General features: G+C 39.3%; 3 protein-coding genes across 13 annotated transcripts; all 3 read left to right on the top strand.

The window, feature by feature from the left end:
- The first annotated feature begins 918 nt into the window (after positions 1-918).
- On the top strand, positions 919-1,422 carry LOC145800108 (uncharacterized). Its single transcript, XM_082889752.1, has one exon. The coding sequence runs from the start codon at positions 919-921 to the stop codon at positions 1,420-1,422; it is 504 nt and encodes a 167-aa protein (XP_082745878.1).
- Positions 1,423-5,100: 3,678 nt separating this feature from the next.
- Positions 5,101-9,015, top strand: LOC145800109 (uncharacterized). The gene is made up of 6 exons (XM_082889753.1): positions 5,101-5,281; positions 5,423-5,965; positions 7,121-7,373; positions 8,069-8,570; positions 8,634-8,733; positions 8,903-9,015. The coding sequence occupies exons 1-6, from the start codon at positions 5,101-5,103 to the stop codon at positions 9,013-9,015; spliced, it is 1,692 nt and encodes a 563-aa protein (XP_082745879.1).
- Positions 9,016-18,170: 9,155 nt separating this feature from the next.
- LOC114273233 (uncharacterized) lies at positions 18,171-25,854 on the top strand. Of its 11 annotated transcripts, none has more exons than XM_082890811.1 (10): positions 18,193-18,508; positions 20,778-20,967; positions 21,232-21,560; positions 21,669-22,074; positions 22,168-22,465; positions 22,823-23,032; positions 23,204-23,377; positions 24,290-24,490; positions 24,589-24,702; positions 25,107-25,854. In XM_082890811.1, exons 3-10 carry the CDS (start codon positions 21,269-21,271, stop codon positions 25,449-25,451), a joined length of 2,040 nt encoding a protein of 679 aa, XP_082746937.1. In that variant the 5' UTR covers positions 18,193-18,508; positions 20,778-20,967; positions 21,232-21,268; the 3' UTR covers positions 25,452-25,854. The 11 variants fall into 11 exon arrangements, with proteins under 11 accessions (XP_028070802.2, XP_082746934.1, XP_082746937.1 ...); XM_082890810.1 differs by having other exon boundaries at positions 18,193-18,504; XM_082890808.1 differs by having other exon boundaries at positions 18,189-18,508; positions 21,232-22,074.
- The last annotated feature ends 191 nt before the right edge of the window (positions 25,855-26,045 follow it).

Genomic DNA, 26,045 nt, shown 5'->3' on the forward strand with positions numbered 1-26,045 from the left:
AGATTTGTAACTCTGTGCTAGATATCATTCATTAAAACCCTTTACCTAGTTATTATTCACTAGGCTCTAGCTCACTGTATTATTTGTATGTATGTAGGTGAGTAAGCACGTGACCAGGCCTGAGATGCTGCCTAGCGAGTTTTGGTGTCCTTGGGACTTTTGTACTTTCTAAATGTTATGTATGGTCTGAACACGTTTGAAAGCTTGTATAAGTGGCTTGGGTGATGTAAGGTTACTATATTTTCGTCGCCACATCTGTATGTATATATATATGAAAAGTTTAAATTTCCTGTCCCATGTATGTCTGCACAGCTCTATGGACTATGTATGTTTGTATATTTGCTTCCGCAGCCCCTATTATATATATTATTCTGTTCAGAGGCCTTCGGTAATCCATGGATTACTGGCCGGTTACGATGCTAAACCCATAGGGGCGGGTTTGGGTCGTGATAGAGTGGTATCAGAGCACGATTTATACCACACGCACGAGTCCATACGAGTTTAGGATGACCTGGTAAAAATAGGGGCATTCCATCCGCATATGTGTGTGTTTGGTAACCCAATGAATATGAAAACTCAATGTAAATCTAAGCAAATGAATTGAAAGAAATGAACGAGATTAGTCCTATGTTCATTATTATTTGGTGTCTCTATAGTAACATGAAAAATGCAAGAAGTGATGATGCAGCAGGGTCCTTGGAGGGCCGAATGAACAGAATGGAACAAATGCTTACAGCTCTAACTGAAGTGGTAATGCAACAATAGAGGCAACAACCTTTGCCTCCTCCACCCCCGCCGGCTCAAGTTGAACCGGACAACAACGATATAATCAACTTGACTCAGAAATTCATTAAGATAAAGCTACCAACTTTCTTGGGTGGCATTGAACCATTGAAGGCAGAAACCTGGTTATTGGAAATGGAAAAGTTATTTAAAGTGTTTCCTTACTCTACAACTCAAAAGGTCCTTTTGGCTACTTACACCCTAAAGGATGAAGCCCGGAGATGGTGGCTGTTGGTTCGAAATAACAATGAGGACATGACACGGGCACAATTCAATGAGATATTCTACAACAAGTACTTTCCCCAATGCTTTAGGGACCGAAAAGTTTCTGAATTCCAAGAACTCAAACAAGGAATAATGTCTGTAGTTGAATATGAAGCTAAGTTTACTGAACTAGCTCGTTTTGCTCCGCACAAGGTAGACACTGATTACAAGAAAGCACAGAAGTTTGAGGGGGGACTGGACCTGGAAGTATTTGATCGAGTAGGTGTCCTGAAATTGCCTACTTATGTAGAAGTGCTTGACAGGGCATTGATGGCAGAAGCCATAATAGTAGCTAAGAAACAAACTACAACTCCAATAACCCAATGGAGAGGAAAGAGGACCGGATTTAATTTCAAGAAGGGCCGATCATTTTAGAAGAAGCAAAATACAAGATCTTCCAGTAGCTCTAGTCAAAGTAGCGGATCTACTCCAAACTGCCCCGACTGCAGAAGGAAGCACAAAGGTGCTTGTTACCAAACATCAGGTGCGTGTTTTCGATGTGGCAAGACTGGCCATGTGACGCCCCAAAATTTGGAGACATCATAATAAGATTTAAAACTTAAAATTAATTTTCTTAATTAAGAATCCTCATCAATGTTGCCACCAAATTTACCATCATCCATTAATTAACAACACCAAAACTAAAAGTTCTTAAATTGCAACTCCAGTCAAACTTAAAACTTTGTCGTAGTACAAAAATAAAAATAAAAAAACTAGAGAAAACTAGAAAACTCAGAAAAATGGTTCATGGAACTTTAGCACGCTTCAAGCTAATTAGGGCTGAATATTGCCTTCCAACACCTCGGTGTTTCCTTCAGTTTCTTCGGTACTTGGCATAAAACGCCAGGGCAACGAGGATGCCAATGGGCGATGAGCTCAATAAGATACTACAATCCGAAATACCCACCCCGATAATAATACCCACAATGAATAATGCGTAGTAACAGAATAACAGGTAGCATTTAATAAGCATGATAGGAATGCCATCAGTTGAAATAATAACAATAGATAATAAAAAATAAAAATGACAAACAGAGGCAATATTTCATCATGAGGAAAATGCCCTCTTTTTCTTTTTAAATTCTCATAGATTTAGTTTATCAGATAAGTTTAAGTAACTCCCCGCGTAGCACTATTTCCACTCAACCGCTAAGCACTGGCCACAGGCAATTCTGACTCCCCCTTGGTCAAATATTCAAATGTTACTTACTGTAACTACTAATGATGCCCAAGCACCAGGGTTACATACCCGAGTCGTGACATCACGGTCTGTCCCAAGGGAACGGTCTATGTTGTGACACCCGCAGCACTAACCTTATATCGCCTACACTGATAAGAGCTGAAATACCTTCCCGTGCCATGTTAGGGTTCGCGACTCACTTGCACAAGATTCTAAACCGGGCTCACCCCATCACTTTTAAAATTTAATGTATCATTGGTTAAATTTGGTGTTTAATTACTTATTGAGATATTCACAATAATTCAACATTTAATTACCAATAATGTTATACCAACTCATTAAAATTCCCAATATAAAATATTACACATGTCACACAATAGTAAACAAATGTACAAAATGTAAATAAACAATTTATTTAAACCATGGTATGAAATAATAATGTAGATACCAAAAAGAAATAAATCATAATCACACACATGCATGTATTTTTAATCCACAAGATTAGACTAGTACAATTTTAAATTTTAGTCCAAATAAACAATTGAAGGGATAATTTTTTATTCCTCCTAAATCTGCCAAAATTTTCAGAATGTATATCTCGGAAATAAAATTATAAATAAATTACTTATACAACTCTAAAATTCATAAACACCTACAGAATACTCAATAAACACGTTATGGTCATTTTTCAGAAAGCATTTTCAAAAATAAATTATAAATAATTCTTAAAAATTCCAAGAAAATGTATGACACAGATTTATCACATTTTCTTAAATTAATTCCATACTTAAATTTATAAATCAAATCCATAATATAAAAATTTATTATGAAACTAGACTTCTCAAATTTCATTTTTTGTTTAGAAATTACCAGATTTGGTTCAATATAAAAATTTTATTGATTTTTCAAACACATAGTAAAATATGTCTATAGCTCTAGATTTGGTTAAAAATCTGTATAAATTCGTACAAAACTCAATAACTGTTGAAAAATTTTGTGGATGAACTAGAAATCATTATCAACAACTTTGTAGAAGAAATCATCTTCAAATGTTGAGTGTAAAATTGTCTAAAAATTCGTACAACTTTCTGGCAAATTTAAAGGGCCAAATAACATCTTCAATAATCTTTTTAATGGCATAAACTACACATGCAAGTCCAAATTCCAAAATATTATCATGATTTTCAGACTACCAATATTTGATATACCATCATAAATTTTCATACAATTATAAATAAAATTCTATCTACAAGTTTAGACATTTTATCCTACGTATATAATCTGAAAATTTTAAATATAAAAAAAAAATGAGAAGATTGAGAGGGTTTTCTTGCTTTGTTGAGTTGCTAACGATTTATCGTCTAAATTTGATTTATGATTCTGATCGTAAGATATGACCGTCCTGGCTCCATGATCGTCTTGCTGAAATTTCACATTAATCGGACGCGATCTCACCGTTGATCTTCCATTGGATTCTCTTAGAACTTTTAGTTGTTAATCATCATCTGAGACTTAGAATTTGAAATATCTAACCCCAAAAATGGATTCTACATGTCGAAAAACCAAAGAGTGGTCATCCCCAAAGTCATAGGACCACTCGATTAACCTAAAGTTACTAGGATGCACCGTAGCACCATGAGCCGAGAAACGCTGGATAAAATTCAATTCATCTTTTCCAACAGCCGTAGCATCACGAACAGAAGACCCAGAAATTTAGTTTCAATGTCACCAGTTCAAATGCTTGTATCTTTTTCATCATAACTCTGTTTTATCTTATTTTTCTGTCATTAGATTCATCTCACGGCCTAGTTTTTTCACTACTCACACGCCTCGTTCCGTCTCTTTTTGCATGCCATCAGATCTCCAAAATTTGACGAAAAATAAGATTATTTTCCTACCGTCTCGGACATTTTTTTCGAACCATCTTTCAGACCCCATAACTTTCTTAATTCTTAACGGTTTTACTTCATTCTTTCGCCAATCTCTTCAACTTACTTCGTACTTCATCTCACATGGCCTATTTTCTCACTTCTTCCCGGAATGGATGGTTTTGGCATGCTGAAAGTAAGCCGAAAATCAAATTTTAAAATTCAAAATAAACTTCTCTAACTTTGTTTCTTTCTCCTCCATCTTCCTTCTTCTTTTCTTTCTTCATCTACAACACTTTGCGAATGGTGGTTCTAGATGATAATGGAAATAGGTGATGGTGGTGGTGGCGGTCCGACGGTGTGCTAGTAGTGGAAAAGGTCGCGGGTTGGTGATAGTGTGGATTAAGGTCGTGGCTATGGAGGTCAGGGGAAAAAGGAAAAGCATAGATAACGAAGAAGAAAGAGAGTTTGGAGAATGAGAGGTGGAGAGAAAGAGAGAGAACCGAGAGAGATAGAGAAAGATGAAACGGGGAGAGAGAGAAGGATGAAACTGGAAGTGAAGCAAAAGATAAGGAAATGTGAGGAAAAGTTAGGCTCAATTTATGATGAAGACAAATTAAAAAGAAGGGAGGTGTATAGCATCTGCATGCCCACCACATTTTCTTCACAGAAAATGATTGCACGTGGAAGGTGGGATGTGAGAAAACATGGGGAGCAACCCATGATTTTTGATTAGATTTTTGTACAGAAAATATTAGGTTCCAGTGTAATTTGATTACAAAAAATAATATAGAGAAAAATATAATAAAAATATCATACGGTTCAGAAATTAATATTGAGTAATAATATAAAGTTAAAAATATTTTATTTTATTTGATTTTGAATAAATTTTCAATATAAAATATACAGACTATTAAATTCAAAATATTGTGAATAATTATTTAAGAAAGTTAAAAACATATATATTATTTTTATTATATAAAAATACGGGGTTTCACAGGCCACATGGTTAGGGATTGCCCGATGAGATCCAATGAGGTTAGCCGCCCTGTGGCAAGTTCAGCCGGGTCTATTTCTGCAGCAAGATCAAATGCTAGAGGTGACACTAACAATGAAACGTTAAGGCAAGGGAGAGTGTTTGCAGTTGTGCCTGGTGATGTGCAGAACACCGAATCTGTGGTGTTAGGTATAATTTCTATTTGTGCTCAGAATGCCTATGTGTTGATTGATTCTAGCTCCACACATTCATTTGTATCGCATGTTTTTTCTCGGAAACTAACTAGACCCTTAGAATCCATAAATTATTTATTGTCTGTATCCACGCTAGCTGGGGGTTCTATGGTATGTGCATATGTATATCCGGCATGTGGTGTTGTAATTGGTGAAATGGCGTTATACGTTGATTTGCTGCCTTTGAGTATTGACCACTTTGATTGCATCTTGGGTATGGACTGGTTGACTAAATACTGTGCTACTATCGACTGTGCGAGTAAATCTGTTGTGTTTAGACCACCGGGTATGCCTGAATTTAGTTTTACTGGAAATGGGATAGTTCCTCTCCCATACTTGGTTTCGGCCAAGAAAGTTGTTAAATTGCTTAGGAAAGGATGTAGGGGCTACCTGTGTTGTATACTGACTACATCATCTGATAGTACTAATGTGGAAACTATTCTTGTTGCTTGTGAATTTCCCGATGTGTTTCCGAATGACTTGCCTGAAGACCTAGTTGATAGAGAAATTGAATTCATTATTAAAGTGACTCCGGGAACACAACCTATTTCTAAGACCCTTTACAAGATGTCAACCTCAGAACTGAAAGAATTGAAAACTCAACTTCAAGAACTATTAGATAAGAAATTTATCCGTCCAAGTACTTCACCTTGGGGTGCTTCAGTCCTATTTGTCAAAAATAAAGATAGACCTTCGAGGTTATGCATAGACTATCGGGAATTGAACAAAATAACTATCAAGAACAAATACCCTTTGCCCTGAATAGATAACTTGTTCGATCAACTTCAGCGAGCCCAAGTGTTTTCCAAGATTGACTTTCGATCCGGGTACCACCAGTTGAAAGTTAAAGCAGAAGATGTAGAGAAAACAACATTCAGAACTAGATATAGACACTATGAATTTTTAGTTATGCCGTTTGGGTTAACAAATGCACCAGCAACTTTTATGGACCTAATGAATAGAGTTTTCAAACAATACCTTGATGAATTTATCGTTGTGTTTATTGATGACATTTTGATTTATTCTAAAGACAGGGAAGAACATGAGAATCGTCTGAGAACTACCTTGCAGATTCTGAGAGGAAAGAAACTATATGCCAAATTGTCCAAATGTGAATTATGGCTTGACAGTGTGGCATTTTTGGGGCATGTGATCAACAAGGATGGCATTTTTGTTAACCCTCAGAAAATTGAAAGCTATTGTGGGCATGTGATCAACAAGGATGACATTTCTCTATAACAAATTGAAGCTATTGTGGACTGCCCTAAACCGAAAAATGAGACAGAAGTTAGAAGTTTTCTGGGACTTGCAGGTTACTACCGAAGATTTGTGAAAGACTTTTCAAAACTTGCCATGCCATTGACGCAGTTGACCTAGAAAAATGTATCATTTGATTGGAATGAACAACGAGAGTCAGCCTTTCAAGAGTTGAAGACCAGATTAGTGACTGCACCGATTTTGACTCTGCCCAATGGTACTGATGGATTCCAGATTTACAGTGATACGTCCTACAAAGGTTTGGGCTGTGTGTTAATGCAAAATGGAAAATTAATTGCCTATGCCTCTCGGCAACTCAATCCACATGAAAAGAATTACCCAACACATGATCTTGAACTGGCAGCTGTAGTGTTTGCCTTAAAGATTCGGCAACATTATCTGTATGGAGTGACTTGTGAGGTGTACACGGATCACAAAAGCCTCAAGTATTTCTTTACTCAAAAAGAACTGAATATGAGACAAAGGAGATGGTTGGAACTGATCAAGGACTATGATTTGTAAATTTTGTATCATTCAGGTAAAGCTAATATTGTAGCTGACGCTTTGAGCCGGAAGTCGATTGGGAATTTTTCATGTTTGCTGTCCAGTCAAAAAGAATTGCTAAATGACCTGGAAAAGGATGAAATTGAAATTGTGTTGCGAGAGCAAGGTGGGATTTTAGCTGCCATTTCCGCTCAACTTGCAATCATTGAAGAAATCAAACAGAAACAAATAGAAGATGTGTACTTGAAAAAGATTGTGGAAAAATTTGATTCAAAACCGAAGCCAGGGTTTGTGTTTGAGAATAATGTGTTGAAATTTCATAATAGACTTTGTGTACCAGATTTCTCTGATTTGAGAAAGCGTGTTATGTCCGAAGCTCACAGCACCAAATTTGCCATGCATCCGGGGAACACGAAGATGTATCATGATTTGAAACAGAACTTTTGGTGGCCTGGAATGAAAAAAGAGTATTGCAGACTTTGTGGCTAGATATTTACATTGCCAACAAGTTAAAGCCAAACATCAACGACCCGTCGGTTTGTTACATCGCTTCCAATACCGGAATGGAAATGGGAACACATTACCATGGACTTTATTGTGGGGTTACCTCGCTCTCCTCAAGGTATGGATTCTATTTGGGTCATTGTGGATCGTTTAACTAAATCTTCCCATTTTCTATCTGTTAAATCTATTTATAATGTTGACAAATTGGCCAATATATGAATGAGATTGTGAGGTTGTACGGAGTGCCAGTATCTATTGTATCTGACAAGGACTCAAACTTTGTGTCAAGATTTTGGCAGAGTTTGTAACAGGCTCTGGGAACAGAATTGAGGCTGAGTAGCGCCTATCACCCACAGACAGATGGTCAAACTGAACGGACTAACCAAACTTTGGAAGATATGCTCAGAATGTGTGTATTAGATTTCCAAGGAAATTGGGAGACTTATTTGCCATTGGCTGAGTTTGTGTACAATAACAGCTACCATTCAAGCATTGGAATGGCTCCTTACGAAGCTTTATATGGAAGAAAATGCCGATCCCCGATATGTTGGGCTGAGGCAGGTGATAGACCTTTGTTGGGACCGGAACTTGTGCAGGAAACAACAGAGAAAATGAAACTGATCCAACAGTGTCTGAAAACTGCACAGAGCCAGCAAAAGAGTTATGCTGATGTCCGAAGAAGAGATAGAGAATACGAAGTTGGGGACCACGTGTTCATAAAAGTGACTTCTATGAAGGGTCAAACGCGATTTGGTGTAAAAGGCAAATTGGCGCTAAGGTATGTTGGGCCATATGAAATCCTTGAAAAGATCAATTTAGTAACCTATCGAGTGGCCCTACCTTTGGTAATGGAGCATATGCACAATGTATTTCATATATCAATGCTTCGAGAATATCTAAGAGATCCACTCCATGTCATTGAACCAACACATGTGCTCTTGAAAGATGATTATACTTATGAAGAAAGACCTATTCAGATTGTGAACCGCCGGATCAAAAGATTGAGAAACAAATAAATACCACTGGTAAAAGTTGATTGGCAGAATCATGGAGGAACTTATGCTACATGGGAAACAGAAGAAGACGTGATGAAGAGATATCCAGACTTGTTCCCGTTGGACCCAATATTTTTTCAAAATGAAGGTAATTCGAGTTTAGAGGACCAAACTCTTTAAGGGGAAGACTGTAACAACCTCAACCCATGATTAGCGCTAACCCATGATTAATTGTGCTTAATAAGTAATTAAGACGAATTTCTGAACTAAATTGCTTGTGTGTGTTGCATTATTTGTGTCTATATCTGTTGTCGTAGGAAAATATGTTCATGTTTATGCTTTGTTCTGTGAATTGAAGGCCTTATCGGCATCTGATTCAAAAATTTACTTGGTTTATGTGCTATTTGGGATTTATAGAATTTTATGGTAGGTTTAATTAAAATTCGATTTGGAACGATTAAATTAGAATAATTAATGCTACTTAACTTAACTTAAGCTAATTACTTGATTGCCACCAAGTGGGCCTACTTCTATTCTTATATGCATATTTTTTACACTATTACTTTCTATCTTCAAGCACCAAACGAGAGGGAGAGAGAGAGAGAGAGAAGGAATTTGGACTCAAATCAAGGGATTGCTAGGAATTGTTTCCATTTTAGGAAGATTTGGGAGTTTTAACTTCATCTCTTGTGAATTCAAGTCTCTAGGTAAGGAATCAACTCTTAATTGTGTAACTGAGTTAGACTCTACAAGACTTCAAGTGAATTAGGTGAATTCATGAGAGAATTGCATTAGAATTGAGAAGAATTGAGCCATATCATGCATGCATGTTCATTTCTTCGCAAATTGAGCATGGTTTCAAAGAATTCTTTCATGCATGTGTTCATTTCAATCATCTTTTGGGGACTCACCATGTTTTCTACCAATTTGTCTATATTGATCATGTTTTGGGGGTGATTGAGTTAAGGAAATGCATGCATGTCATGTTTTAGAGCATTCATGAAATTTAAGTTGGATTTGTGACCAATTGCCATCTTTTGGGGCCTTGATTTCATGAAATAATCTTTAAAGCATGATGATTTGTGAGTCTCTAAGTGTTTTCCAGAATTTTGGCCTAAGAGGATGAGTTTTAGAGTGTTTGGTTTGAGTTTGAAGCTTGGAGATCAAATCTGAAAATTCTAGAATTTGAATCCACGCTCGAGCGAGCACTCTGAATGCTTGCACTTCCGCTCGAGCGACATGATACCCGCTCGAGCGTGAAATGCATGTATCCAGAAGTTCATATGTTTTGCAGCACGCTCGAGCAACGAAAGTCACACTCAAGCGTGGATCGAGCGTGAAAAGCAAGCAACCAGTACTTTTTCCAAAGTTTACAATCCGCTCGAGCGAGGGAATTCACGCTCGAGTGAACCTTCACTTCTTGCATGTCCGCTCAAGCGAGGAAAGCCACGCTCGAGCGTGGACCCTATTTTCAGCAAGTTTTGGAAAATGTTTTCAAATGCATTTTTGTATCCTCATTCCATCCTAGGCATTTCTAGGCAATGTTTAAGACACTATAATGAGGATAAAGGCTAGAAACACACTTAGGACAAGAACATGTGTTATGTGCAATTCGAGCGTGTGTTTCAACGTATGTCATTGTCGTGTTATGTAGGTCACGCGCCTCAGGATAAGTGAGTTGCCTACTCTACTTGTTTACTTGGAGCCATCTGTTAACTGTGAGTAATAACTCTGTAAAGCTATGTTTGATTATAAGTATTTTCTGACTGAAATGATATGATTTGTTTCTGAAATCCTATTTTATGAATCATGAATGAATGTCTATTTTTCTAAAATGTATTTGTGGCATCCTTAGTTCACGTGGCCTTCGCCCGGGGGTAACAATATCGTGGCCAATATGTACGTGGCCCTCGCCCGGGGGTAACAATACCGATGCTTATATTCACGTGGCCCTTACCCGGGAGTAACAATACCGAGGCCTATATTCACGCGGCCCTTGTATGGGGGTAACAATACCATGGCTACTTGCGCGCAAGATATGGACCTTTATGGTCGTCGGTACCGACTATGCATGTGGGTCTCAAGACCAAGTTGATATGATAGCTAAGGGGTGTACCACGGATGATCTTATGCAAAATTTGAATATGAATACGAATATGAACATGTATCTGAATCTATTTCTGATTTGAAATCTGAATATGCATAAGACTCTGTTTTCGATAAGAATATATTTATGATATAAACTCAGATTTATAACTCTGTGCTGGATATCATTCATTAAAACCCTTTACCTAGTTATTATTCATTAGGCTCTAACTCACTGTATTATTTGTATGTATGTAGGTGAGCAAGCACGTGACCAGGCCTGAGATGCTGCCTAGCGAGTTTTGGTGTCAGCCAGCCATTACGCCTCTCGTGGAGGTTCCCTTTTGAGATCTACCCAAGATTTTGTGTCCTTGGGACTTTTGTACTTTCTAAATGTTATGTTTGGTCTGAACACGTTTGAAAGCTTGTATAAGTGGCTTGGGTGATGTAAGGTTACTATATTTTCATTGCCACATCTGTATGTATATATATATATGAAAAGTTTAAATTTCCTGTCCTATGTATGTCTGCACAGCTCTATGGACTATGTATGTTTGTATATTTGCTTTCGCAGCCCCTGTTATATATGTTATTCTGTTCAGAGGCCTTCGGTAATCCATGGATTACTGGCCGGTTACGATGCTAAACCCATAGGGGCGGGTTTGGGTCGTGACACCATCTCAGCAGGTCGGCCTCCGTCAACCGCTCCATCGACTGCACGGCCGCATCCTCCATCACTCCAATGAGTCGGTCGGCTGCTATCCTGGCCTCCCACCCTTGTTCTTCCGAGCGACCTGCCAACGCGCGCCCGTGGTACATGGCGGTCTTCAGCGCGGTGCTTGTCTCTGGTTTGCTACTCCCAGCCTTCCCTTCACCAGGACTGGGAGATACTTCTTCCACGGACCCCACCATCGCCTCTGCTTGGGCACTTGGGCCCATGTCTTCTTTCAGCACTTGGGCACTTGGCCCCATGTCTTCTTTGACACTTGGGCTCTTGGGCCCATGCCTTCTTTCGCCACGCGGGCAGTTTCCTTTCCTGATGCCTCCTCTACCACCCCCTCCTTCATCTTCTTTAAAACAGGGGCGTCCTTACTCCCCTCTGCCGCTGCCCTCTTCTTTTTCGATTTCTTTAACACTGCTTTCACCTCCTGTTTGCCCCTCTCCTTCAGTGGGTCTACTGGAGACGACAATGGGGCAAAGCCGGTCAGGTCTTTGCCTCCCAACAGCTTAGGGCGAGGTCAGCCTCTCTCCCTCATCACCAACTTAGGAGCAGGCCCTAGCTGAGACTCCTTATACTTTTCTGCCTTAGCAAAGGTCTTTCGCTCCTCCGCCTTTCGCTTTGCTTCCAACTCCTCTAGTGCAGGGTCCTCTTCCATCGCCTGTGGTCCTAAACCTAAGGCATACAAAGCTGAAGGACGGACAAGGTCGTCCCATCTCACGCCCTCCTTCTCCTTCCACTCCTTCACTCTTTTTACCCTACCTTCTGTCTCTGCCCCCAACTTCGGCTACACCGACTTCTTGGGGACTTTCCATGTCATGCGCACTTCCCACCCACCATTTGCCGATACATAGAACCATCTCGGCCTCCACCCCTTCACCGAAGATGGCAAGCCCACCACTATACCCCGACCCGCCACCGCCTGCAAGGTCACCCACGTCTCTTGTTGACCGGAGGCCTTGTAGTAAGAAAAGAATTCCTCAACTATCATCGCCGCCCCATTGGTCGCCCGTGGCCATGCGATCGCGCAGGCCATTAGAATTTTCCATACGTTGGGCATCAGCTGTCCCGGGGCCGCCTTCAGTCGGTTCAATACATCTACCACTATTTGAGGGATCGACAATCTTAGCCCCCCCTACAATGCTTTCTCGTACAACGTGAATTCTATCGGCCGCGCATCCGACACGCTCTCCTTAGATGTGGACAGCCTCAACTCTATCTCCGTTGGAATTTGGAACTTCCTTCGTGCCTCCTCCTACTCCTCCGCCGTAAACGTAGACGTATCGGCTTTGGTGTGCCAGTGGTCTGCCTCCACTTGGCTAATTAGCCTGGCGGCCACGATCATTGTCACCGGGCGAGTCCGCGCTGCTTGCCCAGCTCCCATCTCCTCCCTCCACTCTACTCGATATTGTTCCGCTAACTCCACAGCGTCGTCTTCTCCCAATGAGTCTAGCCTCATGGTTAGCACTTCATCTCGAGTCATTCCTCCTACGTGTTTGCGTATCGCTTCGGACGGTGGCACAAAGAAGTTCGCAAAGTATTGCAAAGACGTGTCACACGAAACAAATGAGTTCACTTCTGGGATGTGTTGGTTTTCTGCAATAAGGTGAGTAAAGCGAATAACTCCAAATGCCCATGGTTTGCCTATATTCCAAGGGTCGAGATTAAATTTCGCCAGTTTGAAAATTTTTGAAAAGTTCCGCCCCCGTCTTTTCAACACCTTATATTACCCTATCCCTTCGCTTTTTACTAACGCATCACCTCCCCCATTACGGGATTATGCCACTTGTACGAACACGATCCACTACCCTCTTCCCCTACCATGTCTATTTCACTTCACATCACCACGTGCCCCGCCGCTCCTCAAGCCCCGCACGTCGCCATTCCCTCCTCACTAGGTCACCCTTCGCGGTCAGCCTTCCTCCCAGTCGGTCTTCTCACTCAGTCACCCTTCACGATCGGCCCTCCTCCCAGTCGGTCTTCTCACTCGGTCACTCTTTGCGGTTGGCCCTCCGCCCAGGTGGCCTCCTCACTCGGTCACCCTTAGTGTCGGCCCTTCTCCTAGTCGGTCTTCTCACTCGATCACCCTTCGCGGTCGGTTTTCCTCCAAGGCGGCCTTCTCACTCGGTCACCCTTCGCGGTCGGCCCTCCTCCTAGTCGGTCTTCTCATTTGGTCACCCTTCACGGTCGGCCCTCCTCCCCGTCGAACTTCTCTTACTGGACCACCCACAAACCCCGTCTTCTTCTTTATTCCCTTCGTTGGACTGAAGCTGCACTTGGGAATGGGGGACTACTAACATAGCTGAGCCCATAGGGGGGCTTTTGGCCCACCACTTAGAGTCCAACGCATAATTCAAACACTAAAGCCCAACATTACTGGAACCCAACGTTGCACCAAGAACCAATGGCATCTAAACACTTGTCAAGAGAAGAACCAGCCACGTAAGCAGACAAAAATCCTGTAGAGTTATTGCACCACACATCAGCCATTAATGAGGTCCCCTGCAGCATTTAATGCGATAACCCCTTCACGTCGGAACAGAACAACCTCACTATGAACAAGGCAAGCTAGAGTATAGACTTTCGGCCAACATGGTAGGTCAGAGTGGACAAGGAAATGATGAACAAAGGATATAAGCAGGTTTCTAAGAAAAAAAGAAAGTTAAGTTCTTTATCAGCATCCTATCTCTACATTCCATTAATCTCTCTTCTAACTTGCTCGTCGAAGGGTTCGCTGGGGGATTTCCGTTCCCCGTTGGACTTTTGTGCAGGTATCTCAATGAGCCCAACGACCGGACAACGGTGTGGGAGGCGTGGATCAACCCGACCCGTCCATCAGGGACTAGTAGTTTCATTCATTTCAGTGATAAATTGACATATGTCGATTTGATATGAAAACTCTCAACTTGATACGTCAAATCTATTATTTTATTATTTTTAAAATTTGAGCTCTTTTATTTTACATGAAATTTTTTTATTTCCAAAAAATACATGAAGTGAGAGTATGTTAAAATTGATATGCAAGGGTGATCTCAAAAATCATCATGTCAACTAGGGATGGCAATTAGAACCCGACCTGACGGGGACCTGATCTCCCGACCCCGAATTGAGCGGTTATTCCCCGAAAAATACCCCGACGGGCCGGGGATGGTATTAAAAATTGAATCCCGATGATATTCGGGCCAGGGACGGGGATACATGTTTCAGCCCCAGACCCAGCCCGACCCCGTCCCCGTCCCCGTCCCCGTCCCCGATCCCCGCCTCTGGTTGCCCCCGATGTAAAATTACTATTTTGCCCCTTTTATATATAATATATGTGTGAGAGTGTGTAGGGTTTGGGCTGTTGGCAGACGCAGAACACCCACACACAAACATCTTCTCCCTCTCTCTCTCACACACACGGTCGTTCCTCACCGCCTCTCCTTCACCGTTTTGGTCGGTAGCGGCTCCTCCCTCACCGCCGCTCCTCACCACAGCTCCTCCTCTGGCGGAACTCCCTCACTGCCCCGTTTTGGTCGGCAGCGGCTTCTTCTTCTCTCCCTCTTACACTATCATCTCTTTCTTATGGTATCTCCTCTTCTCTTTCTCTTTCTCTCTCTCTCTCTCTCTCTCTCTCTCTCTCTCTCCCTTCCTGGTTTGGTCGGCGACAGCTCCGCCCTCACCGTCGTTCCTCACCGCAGCTCCTCCTCTCACTGTATCTCCTTGTCTCTCTCTCTCTCACGGTATCTTCTCCTCTCTCTCTCTCTCTGTTTTTTTATTTTGTTCTCTATTTTTTTATTTTGTTCTTCACATCTGAAAATGATGAAGATGAAGATGAAGATGAACATGTTGATCTGTGTTAGATTTTTTTATTTGTTTGTTGATGAAGATCAAGAAAATGAAATCTGTTGTTGAAAATTTCTCTCTCTCTCTGTGATTTGTTGTTGATCTGTTGTAAAATAATAATCTATTGTAAATGTGTTAATGAAGATCAAGAAAATGTGTAGATTTGTTAGATTTGTTGTTGATGAATTCTTGTAAATGTGTAGAGTTGATTTTTTTTTTTTTTTTAATTTTTTTGGCCGGGGAATTTCGGGGACGGGAACGGGGACGAGGACGGGGGTATTTTCACCATCGGGGATCGGGGACAGGGAGTGTGATCCCTGACCCTGCCCCGCCCCGTTGTCATTCCTAATGTCAACTTTTGACCCACCAATTCACTCTCATAGCTAAAATTAAGTCGTTGGATTACTACATTAGAGTTGGTATATTGAGAGTGGAGCTGTTCTTACATAGTAAAAACCAAATGTCGGATGCAAATATAGTCATTGTAACATTATTTAACAAAGAAATGCACAAAATATATTATATGATCAAAATTCATTCCAGGTGGAGGTGTAGTGTAAGTCATATTAAAAAATGCATATAGATATATAAGATTTAAAAAGAAAAAAAAAATTATTTCCCTTTACAATTTTTGTAAATTTATATTTATTTATATATTTTAATTTTTTTAACTTTTCTGAGTCACACATTTTCTTTATTTTTTTACATATTTTTTTTATAAAAAAAAAGTTAAAAAAATTAATTTTTAACTAACTTCTCGAAATTAGTCTTTATATTCTATGGCAAGTTTTTGCTTGGCAAAGTTTGGCCAAAAAATTTAAAAAAGAAAAAGAGAAAGAAGCATCAAATATTCAGGTGTTGTTTGGTAACACTTACGTTTTCAGTTTTCTGTTTATATTTACAAAAAATTTAAAAACTCAAATAAAAACTTATTTGGTAAAATTTTTGATTTATAAATCAATGATCTCAGTTTAAAAATTTAGCGAAAAATGAAAACACAAAAAATGTGTTTCCGTTTTGAGTTTTGAGTTTTTTTTTTTTTTTACCACCCAACACTAGCCACCACCCGCCACCATTTTCCACCACTGTTTTCCGCCACCACAACCCACCCCCCACCACCACCTACCGCCACCCACCACCCACCTGCCACCACCATCTACCAATCACCACTCACATGCCATCCACTCGCCACAACCACCCACCCATCGTCGCCACTACCACCACCACTACCACCACCACCTACCACCCGCCACTACCATCCACCGCCCGCTACCATCACCCGCCAACTACTTGCCACCACCACCCACCGCCCACCATCTACCACCACTACCACCACCACCTACTCGCTACCATCTACCACCTGCCACCGTCACCCACCCACCCACCACCACCGGCCACCTACTTGCCACCACCCACCACCACCCGCCATCCGCCATCCGCCACCCACCTGCCACCACCACCCACCACTTGCCACCACCACCATCACCACCCGCCTGCTCGCCACCACCACCACCATCACCCACTCGCTACCACCCACCATCCACCACCATCACCCACCCACCGTCACCTACCCACCCACCATCACCACCACCACCACCACCCACCACCCGCCACCCGCCACCGCCACCACCACTATCGCCACCACCACCACCACCACCACCACCCGCCACCGTCACCCACCCACCCAGCACCACCACCTGCCACCACTACCCACCCGCCACCACCTGCCATCCACTCATTACCACCCACCACCCGCCACCGTCACCCACCCATCCACCACCACCACCCACCCGCCACCACCCGCCATCGTCACCCACCCACCCACCACCACCACCACCACCCACCCACCACCACCAGCTACCCACCACCCACCGTCACCACTTTCCACCACCGTCTTCCGCCGCCACTTGCCACTACTTGTCATTTCTCACTCTTTTTTATATTTTTAAATTTTTTTAAATATTTTGTCAATTACCAAACGCGTTTGTAATTTATGTTTTTCTAAAAATAAACAAAAACCAGTTTATAAAATTTTTGTAAATATAAACTGAAAACGTAAACGTTACCAAACACGCCCTCATTATTTTTATACAATTTTTTTTGGACAAATTTTTTTTAAAAAAATTCAAAATTTTTTTTATTGATATTTACTTTTGTTAAACGAATTTATAGATTGGGGAAATTTTTACTGTACACACTTCTTAAAAAATGTGTACCGTATATCTAGTTATGTCATTTTCGTATTTAGCGTAACAATTTTTTTTTTAATTATGACATTATTTTAGTTATGACTTATAAAATCTTTAGTTATGTCTCATATTAGATTTGGTTATGACATTTTTTTAGTTATGTCTCAAAAATTATGAAATTCTGTCATTTTTTCTTTAATTATAAAATACATAAAAAATGTTATATGCACCAATTGATATACTAATTAGTTTATTAACAAATAATGTGACATAATTTTAAAAATTTTGAATATTTATAATTTGTATAATGAATAGGATTATAATTTTGAAGAAATAATGACATAACATATATTGGTATTGGTATATCAATTGATACATATAATACTATCAAAGTACATATGGTACATTCTTTAATTATAAGGTGCATATGTATATCATAGTTTTTCTTTATAGATTGTATTAAAAAAAAAAAGCATTGTTATTTAAAATAAAAAATTAAACTCAATTTTTAAACTTAGTGATGTGATAATTAATTAAAATATTAAAAATAACACACTTTCATATTTTTTTAATTATCAATCAATTATATTATTTATAACTTTTTAAATCTATACAATAAATTAAAAAAAAAAAATCTGTACATCATTTTCCTATAAAAAATTAAGAAATAAGCCGTAAAAAATAAATCCAAAAGACGCGTAACAAAACCGGGAACTCCCGGTCATTTTGGTCCACCGACAAACCTCCCCAGTCACCCCCATAAACCCCACGTACGTAAACATAACAGCTCATAATTATGCTCTCTCTCTCTCTCTCTCCCCCCTTTTAATTCCCTTTTTAAATCTACTGTTCCCGCACTCATAACCTGCACATAACACTAGAGATTTACAGTAAGACAGAGAGGAGAGAGAGAGAGAGAGTGTGTGTGTTTGTGCTTATATAGAGAGAGAGTGACCTCTCCTCAATAACTCTCAAGTCCAGAGAGAATCAGGCTATATTGAAAGCTGTCAATCCCCAAGATTTTTCTCTCTCTACAGCTCTGGAACACGAGCCTAGCCATTTTCAAGCTTCTTCTTCTTCGTCGATCTCAAAAAAAGCTTCTGTAAGTAAGTTCTAATCTTTCCATGTCCTTTTTACTACATAAACACCTTTACCATTCTGCTTTTTTTGTTTGTTTCATTTCTCTCCCTCATTTTGGTTTTGTTGTTGCGTTCGGTTATTTTTGGCGGTTTTGTATCGCACAATTGATAACATGAAACGCATTTCTGCTCCGATACGCTTTTTCAGTGCCAAGATCTTGTCGTTCTCTCTACAGTTTTCTCTTTCTCTGCTTCGTTTTGATCTGAATTGTCTCTCTCTCTCGCTCTCTATAGATTGTGTTTTTATGAGTTTTCACGTTTGTAAGCTTGATTGATATTATGATTTACTTCAATAAAGTTCTGAATTTGTACTCTTTTAATGGTTGATTTTGAGGACATCGTGTTTTGTTCAGTTCACATCGAGTGTTAGGAAGAACGAGTATTGCGTTTTCTGTTCCGAATTCGAATGCACAGAATTTGAGATTTGAGATTTCTTCTCAAATTGAATTAGATGCATCTAGACTGATTCAACTCTTGGCATACACGATGTATGTACATATAATTGCATTTATATCATTATATCATATGTATGCACACTAGTATTTCATTGATGGAATATGGGGTGAGGAATCAGTTTTTGCTGCTGCTGCTTGGCCTCACCATAGTCCCTTTCTACTTAATGCTTTGTTTTATCTTCATAAGGAAATTATTTTAGGCTGATGGGATGTGGAATCGTCAATTTAATTGTATTTTGGAGTCGGAGTATGTGGCATTGACACTAAATTTAGCTGTACAAAAAAATTGTGCATGTTAATATTATATTGCATAATGACCACAGATCTGGTTGGTTTTATCACATCTGGTTGTACTGAGATGTCCGCATTGATTGATTCCGTGTCAATTATTGATGGCCTATGGTAGTTCTTTGTTCAACTATGTATATTTTCCATTTTTTGTCCAATGCTTGAACAATCATCCCTTGTGAAATTGAAGTCAATTTTTTAGGAAGTTATAGGTTTGGCTTAAGGGGTAGTAATTAAAAAAAAGATCTAATATGAGGCATAAGAGCCTTGCTATCAGGTTCCATAATCTGAAAAAAATGGCTATAATACATGTGATAGTTTGTAAAAGCACAAGTGAATAGCTATTGTTGACAATTTTATTTGGACCTTATGTCCATCGACTATTATATGATTGCATGATATTCGGTAATGTTTTTTCCATACTTATTGCTAGGGCTACAAATGAACCAAACTGTTCATGAACAAACTCAGCTCGGCTTGTTTAGTAAACAAGAGGAGTTCGAGCTCGAATATTAGGCTTGTTTAGTAAACGAGTCGAGCTCGAGCTTGCATAAGCTCGGCTCATTTATGTTTTTTTAAATTATATAATAAATATAAATACATTATTTATATGTTAAATAATATAAATAATATTTTTTATTTAAATAATATAAATAATATTTAAAAAAATTTATTGAGCCGAGCTTGAGTTCTATTAATGTTAACAAGCCGAGCCGAGCTTGAGCACAGTTTCTTATTGAGCCGAGCTTGAACTTAATAAATGAGCTTGATTAGTAAACGAGCCGAGCTCGGCTCGGTTTGTTTGCAACCCTACTTATTACTTACTCATGATCCTTATTACTTACTTACCCATCGACTATTATAGAGATATCCTCATTTTTTATTCTTCTCAACAAATTCAAACCATGCTCTGAGTTTCCAACCCCTACTATGGAAGCAAGCCCATTAAAGTGAATTGAGTCCCAATAATGTTTATGGCTTGAATCTATCAGTTTTGTTGGTCAATGATTATTGTCAGAATCATCTATTTAGTTTTGGGCTAGCACTAGAATGCTGAGGATTTAGGGTTTCAAGGAGTATCTGTATACATCCTTTCTGGCTTACAAGCCTATTGGGTCTCTTAGTGTATTTTTTAATTTACCTAATGGAAGCCCTCTAATTGCCACTTATGTTGTGATTATGGTCTGATCTGCATGAATATTTATTGATGTCCTCTTCATGACTATTTTTAAACAGGTTTTTCTACAAATGTTTGAGGTGCTAGTAATACCTGTATTTATGTTTGCATTGCAATATACCAATACTAGGTTTGGTATTTAATCTTGATTCATACCATTGCCATTTAAATGGTGCTCAGCTGTCTGCCCTTTATACAGCTTATCCTACTTACTAGGGAATGTTAAATGATTAACTTTTTGTGAACTTTTGTGTTCCTGTTTTAATTGGTTCATAATAGCCTCCTGTTGTTGATCGTAAGTGCTGTTTTATTTCAGATTTATGAAAGACAAATAGGCATCTGAGTGGGGGTGATTGTTCTGACTGTTTGCATGAGGCTGTTGCCTCATGGTGAATAGATTGTCATATGCATTTATCATTGCCCTCTCCTTGAAGAGATTTTGAAGGGTTCCTGATTGTTGCTTTTCTCCATCATCACAGCTGCTTCTTTCATTGCTGTTGAAAAAGGTGAAATTTTTTTAGAATGAAGGAGATTGGCAAGAAGACAAGTCCAAACAGTAATAAAACAAAACGTTCTGGAAGATCTGAAAGAAGAGATCACAAACTTTCACAAGATAACGGCTGCAAAAATTTGACAGCAAAAGAAACTGTATCTAAAATTTCATATTCTAAACCAGAGTCCAATGTATCAGTAATTGATTCCAACGCTGGAACAAAACCATCTGAAGTTTATGAAAATATGGTTATACATTATGTGGATGATGTCAACAGGTTGAAGGAGGCATCTCAAGATTCAAAAACCCATGAAATGGTTGACAAAGAGAATACGGATGAAATGAACGGTCATTCTAGCGACGTGCAGAAAGAACAGAAGCAAGGGAATGAAGAAGGATCAGATTCTGAGACAATAAAAGATTCGGTATCATCTCAAGGGGATTCACAAACAGCTGAGGATGAGAAAGTAGAATGCCCTTCAACAGTTCCTAAAAAGCTTGTGAAAAAGGATTCTGCTGACAGCCGGTCCCATGCTTCCAGAGTGAAATCTGATCGAGGAACCAATAATTTGAAGATTAATGCATCACATGACAGTCCAAAGAAAGGTACAAAATCCAATAAAGGGCCTTCTAACACAACCAGCAAAATTATATCTGATGAATACGTAAAACATATGAAGGTTCATCCTAAACCTTCATCTGAATCATCTGAAGGTGTTGATGAGAAGCCTCTTGAGGATGTAAAGGAGGTGGAGATATTAGATGAGACCTCAAATGGTACTCAGAGTCTTGGAAGTGATGATGAAGCAGTCAATGCTGAGGAAAACGGTGACCATGAAGATCAGGCAGCTTTAAGCCAAAAGATCGAAGAAATGGAAAAAAGGATTGGAAAACTTGAAGAGGAGCTGAGAGAAGTTGCTGCTCTTGAAATTTCACTCTATTCTGTTGTACCAGAGCATGGTAGCTCAGCACATAAGGTGCACACGCCTGCTCGGCGTCTTTCTAGACTCTACATTCATGCTTGCAAACACTGGTCTCAAGACAAGCGGGCCACGGTTGCAAGAAACACAGCGTCAGGGCTTGTTTTGGTCGCCAAGTCATGCAGCAATGATGTCCCAAGGTATATAAAAAATTAAAAATGTTTCACATCAGAGGATTTTAGAACCTGTTTTCATGTACTTCAGACTAATAAGTCTTTCCTTTGTTGATTAAGGTTAACTTTCTGGTTGTCAAACACTGTGGTACTGAGGGAAATTGTCTCTCAAGCTTTTGGCAATTCATGCAACTCAAGTTCAATTTCAAGGATTTGTGTGTTAAACGGAGGAGGAAAGAAAAGTGAAGGGAAGTCTCCTTCACTAAAATGGAAAGCTCAATCTGGAAATAGACAGACAAGCAAACATGATTTTTTGCAGTTCATTGATGATTGGCAAGAGACAAGAACATTAACAGCTTCACTAGAGAGAGTTGAATCCTGGATTTTCTCTAGGATAGTTGAGTCAATATGGTGGCAGGTGAAAACTTGATTGTCTTTTTTGTTAGAGATTTTGAGATTCGACGCGTACAATGATGATATAATTTCTCAACTGAACCAATCAAGTAATCTATTTACATTTTATTTTTTGCTGGGTAAAATTGACTTTGGCCCATGACATTGTGATAGAAATGCAACATATCTATGGTTAACTGATAAAATCTTGAGCCTTAATTACTCCTCTTTTTTTTGTTGTTGCGTGTGTGTAAAAACAAAATAGAATTTCAATCTAATTTTTTAGTTAATGAATGAGTTCCCCTTTTATATACAACATTTTTAGTTAGGTGACATTGATGTGCTTTCCTCTCTTATGCTAACTAGCTTATTGTGGTTCCAGACCTTGACCCCTCATATGCAATCTCCAGTTGAGGATTTGAATATCACTAAAACCATTGGAAGGTTATGTGGACCTGCCTTGGGAGACCAGCAACAAGGCAACTTTTCGATTGACCATTGGAAAAATGCTTTCGAAGATGCTTTCAAAGGACTTTGTCCAGTTCGAGCAGGAGGGCACGAATGTGGTTGCTTGCCTTTGTTGGCAAGAACGGTATGTAATTTTAAATATGTTTGCTCTCCATCTGTAAGCGTCATTTTCTTTGCTTTATGGAAAATGAGGTCAATCTTCAAATTTTCCATGTTTCATTTCTTTCAGCATTAACTGACCTATTTCAGTATTTATTGCTTCATTTGTTTAATTAGAACTTATATCTGTGTTCAGGTGATGGAACAATGTATTGCCAGACTAGATGTGGCCATGTTCAATGCTATTCTGCGTGAGTCAGCCCATGAGATCCCAACTGATCCTGTATCAGATCCTATAGTCGATTCCAAGGTTTTGCCTATTCCAGCGGGCAATTTGAGTTTTGGATCTGGTGCACAACTCAAAAATTCTGTATGTATCATTTTTCTTCACTTCTGACCAAGAAGCAAAGAAAATATTCATTTCAATATCAGTCAGCTTTGTGGGGTTTGTTTTGCCTAGTTGCTATTGACTATTTGATCCCTGTATAGTCTAGCCCTATAAACTGCCAGAGGAATTCTAGGAAAATCATTTTTTGGGGCTACATTTAAGTGATTTTTCTTGCAGTATAATAACAACTATTTAATTAAACAAGCTCCTGCAGTGTCTTCTATTGTCCCTTTTTAAATATTTATGCAATTATTGGGGTGTCTATTCTATCATTTTGTCAAACATGAAGAGAAGTATGAATAACATGATCTGCTACCATTGTTAATTGACCTCATCACTTTGTTCTGGAGTAGCTAGGAAAATATTGGCATCATCCACATGGGGATCTAGTCAGGCCACTTGTGGGATCTCATATTGTCAAGCTAACATGTGGAAATTGAGCATTTTTATATTACAAACAATCTTTTACACAAATATACTCATATACCCACATGTACGACATACCTTTAGTTCACGTGCACCATGCCACTAGATCCTTCGTGCCTAAACATCCATGAGAACAGAATTGGCATTTCAAATTGAACATTAAATGTGGACAAAATAATCTCTCTCTCTCTCTAAATGGTGAGGAACCCCTTATTTTAATAGGAATCCTTGTGGGATAAACCCTCAATCCATAGGTATCAGGTAAGAATGAGTGTTGCTAGCGGGACTCAAGCACCAGACTTCCGGGTTGTCCATGGCAACCTTAAACCACTGTGTTACCCTAGGGGGTTGACAAAATATCTCATTCTTATGAGGACTTCCTAGGTGATACGTGTCACATGTTCAAATGGTATTGCTACATTGTTACTTTTGTCATGTATATGATTATGCTTAATATACTTTGTGCAGGTTGGTAATTGGTCTAGATGTCTTACTGAACTGTTTGGCATGGATGTGGATGATTCACCTAGGGAAGATCAACACAGCAATGAGGATGATGACACACCCGGTGAAGATACTGAAAAAAAACATTTTCATCTTCTTAATGCCCTGAGTGATCTTTTGATGCTTCCGAAAGACATGCTTCTGGACCGATCAATCAGGATGGAGGTTGACCTCATAATTTTCAGCACATTCATGTTCAAGATACTCAGAATTCATGTTCTCTTGTGATATCTGAAATATTTTTATCTGATTATGCGTTGTAGGTTTGCCCATCTATTACTCTTCCATTGGTTAAACGGATACTCTGCAACTTTACTCCAGATGAGTTCTGCCCAGATCCGGTCCCAGGTGCTGTTTTGGAGGCATTAAATGCCGAGGTATGGTTTTTTTGATGTCTTGAATCTCATTCGCCTCTACCTTTCAATAAAATATGTGAAACTCCTCTACAAGACTACTCCAAAAATAAAAATTTGATGGTTTCTTTTTTCTTTTTCGAAAAGTTCATTGGTTTTGTTTCTAAAACCACGAAAAATGAGAACACATAAAACCAAAAAAGCTTAATATTTTGAGGTTTATGCTTCTGATCGAACAGTAGGTTGTTCATACTGCCTAAATCTCATTATATCTGAGTAACAAATGAAGACAAATGACTAGTTAAATGGCCCTGCAGATGTAAACTTCACCATGTAAAACACTACCACTCAAAAGGGTTCAAGATTTGTTGATTGGGGGGGGGGAATGCCATAATAAACGTTTGATACCTATTTTTCTGTTTGTTCAGTGTATCATAGAGCGGAGATTATCTGGTGGAGACTCTGCCAGCAGCTTCCCTTATAATGCTGCCCCGGTTGTCTACACCCCTCCTTCCCCTGCCAACGTGGCGGAGAAAGTTGCAGAGGCAGGAGAGAAATCTCAGCTGGCTAGGAATGCATCTGTTGTACAGAGGAAGGGATATACCAGTGATGAAGAACTGGAGGAGCTCGATTCTCCTCTGGCATCCATCATTGACAAATTACCGCCATCTCCAACTGTTAGGGCGAATCAAAATGGAAAGAGCAAGGACCAAACGAGTAATGTTGGTGCAAATGCAAGGTACGAACTCCTTCGTGAAGTTTGGTTAGCGTGAATCCTACCATATGGTGACTCAGTGCACGACTCTCCCCTGTAGTCTTACCCCATCTCCACAGAGGCTGTCTCCGTGACTTGAAGCCGTAAGTTTTATTATGTATAGCCGTGTTTTTTGTGTAAGAAAAATGAATATGAAGTAAATAGGAAGCAAAGTGAGAGGTTGGTTTTCAAGATATCCTCAAATGTGTCCATAGGAGTGTGAGTGAATGAGTTTGTTATTGTGTTACAATACAGAAGCTCCACTGCATTTAATAGACATTTTTCTCAGTTTTTAAGAGTCTATCTCTTTCTTGGAAAGACATATACATAATGTATTCACAATTGAACCATTTGGGACCTAAATTTGCATTTTGGTTCTTGTTTTTGTTTTTGGTATGAATCAAATTTGAATTGTATTCTAATTTTGGCATTAACAAATAGTATAGGTGTTTGAGAAGTTATTATTTTAGTAGGTTTTTTTAGTTTTTGATTATTTTTGGAGGAAAATTTTTTTGTGTTTGAGAAGATAGTTGAATGTGATGTTTGTGAGATAAAAAGTGAAATGATTATAGGTTTGATAATTGGTTGTTAAAAAGTGAAATGATTTTGTGGA

The sequence above is a fragment of the Camellia sinensis genome, chromosome 10 (assembly GCF_055761805.1).
Source record: "Camellia sinensis isolate YWXY chromosome 10, ASM5576180v1, whole genome shotgun sequence".
NCBI classification, from domain to species: domain Eukaryota; kingdom Viridiplantae; phylum Streptophyta; class Magnoliopsida; order Ericales; family Theaceae; genus Camellia; species Camellia sinensis.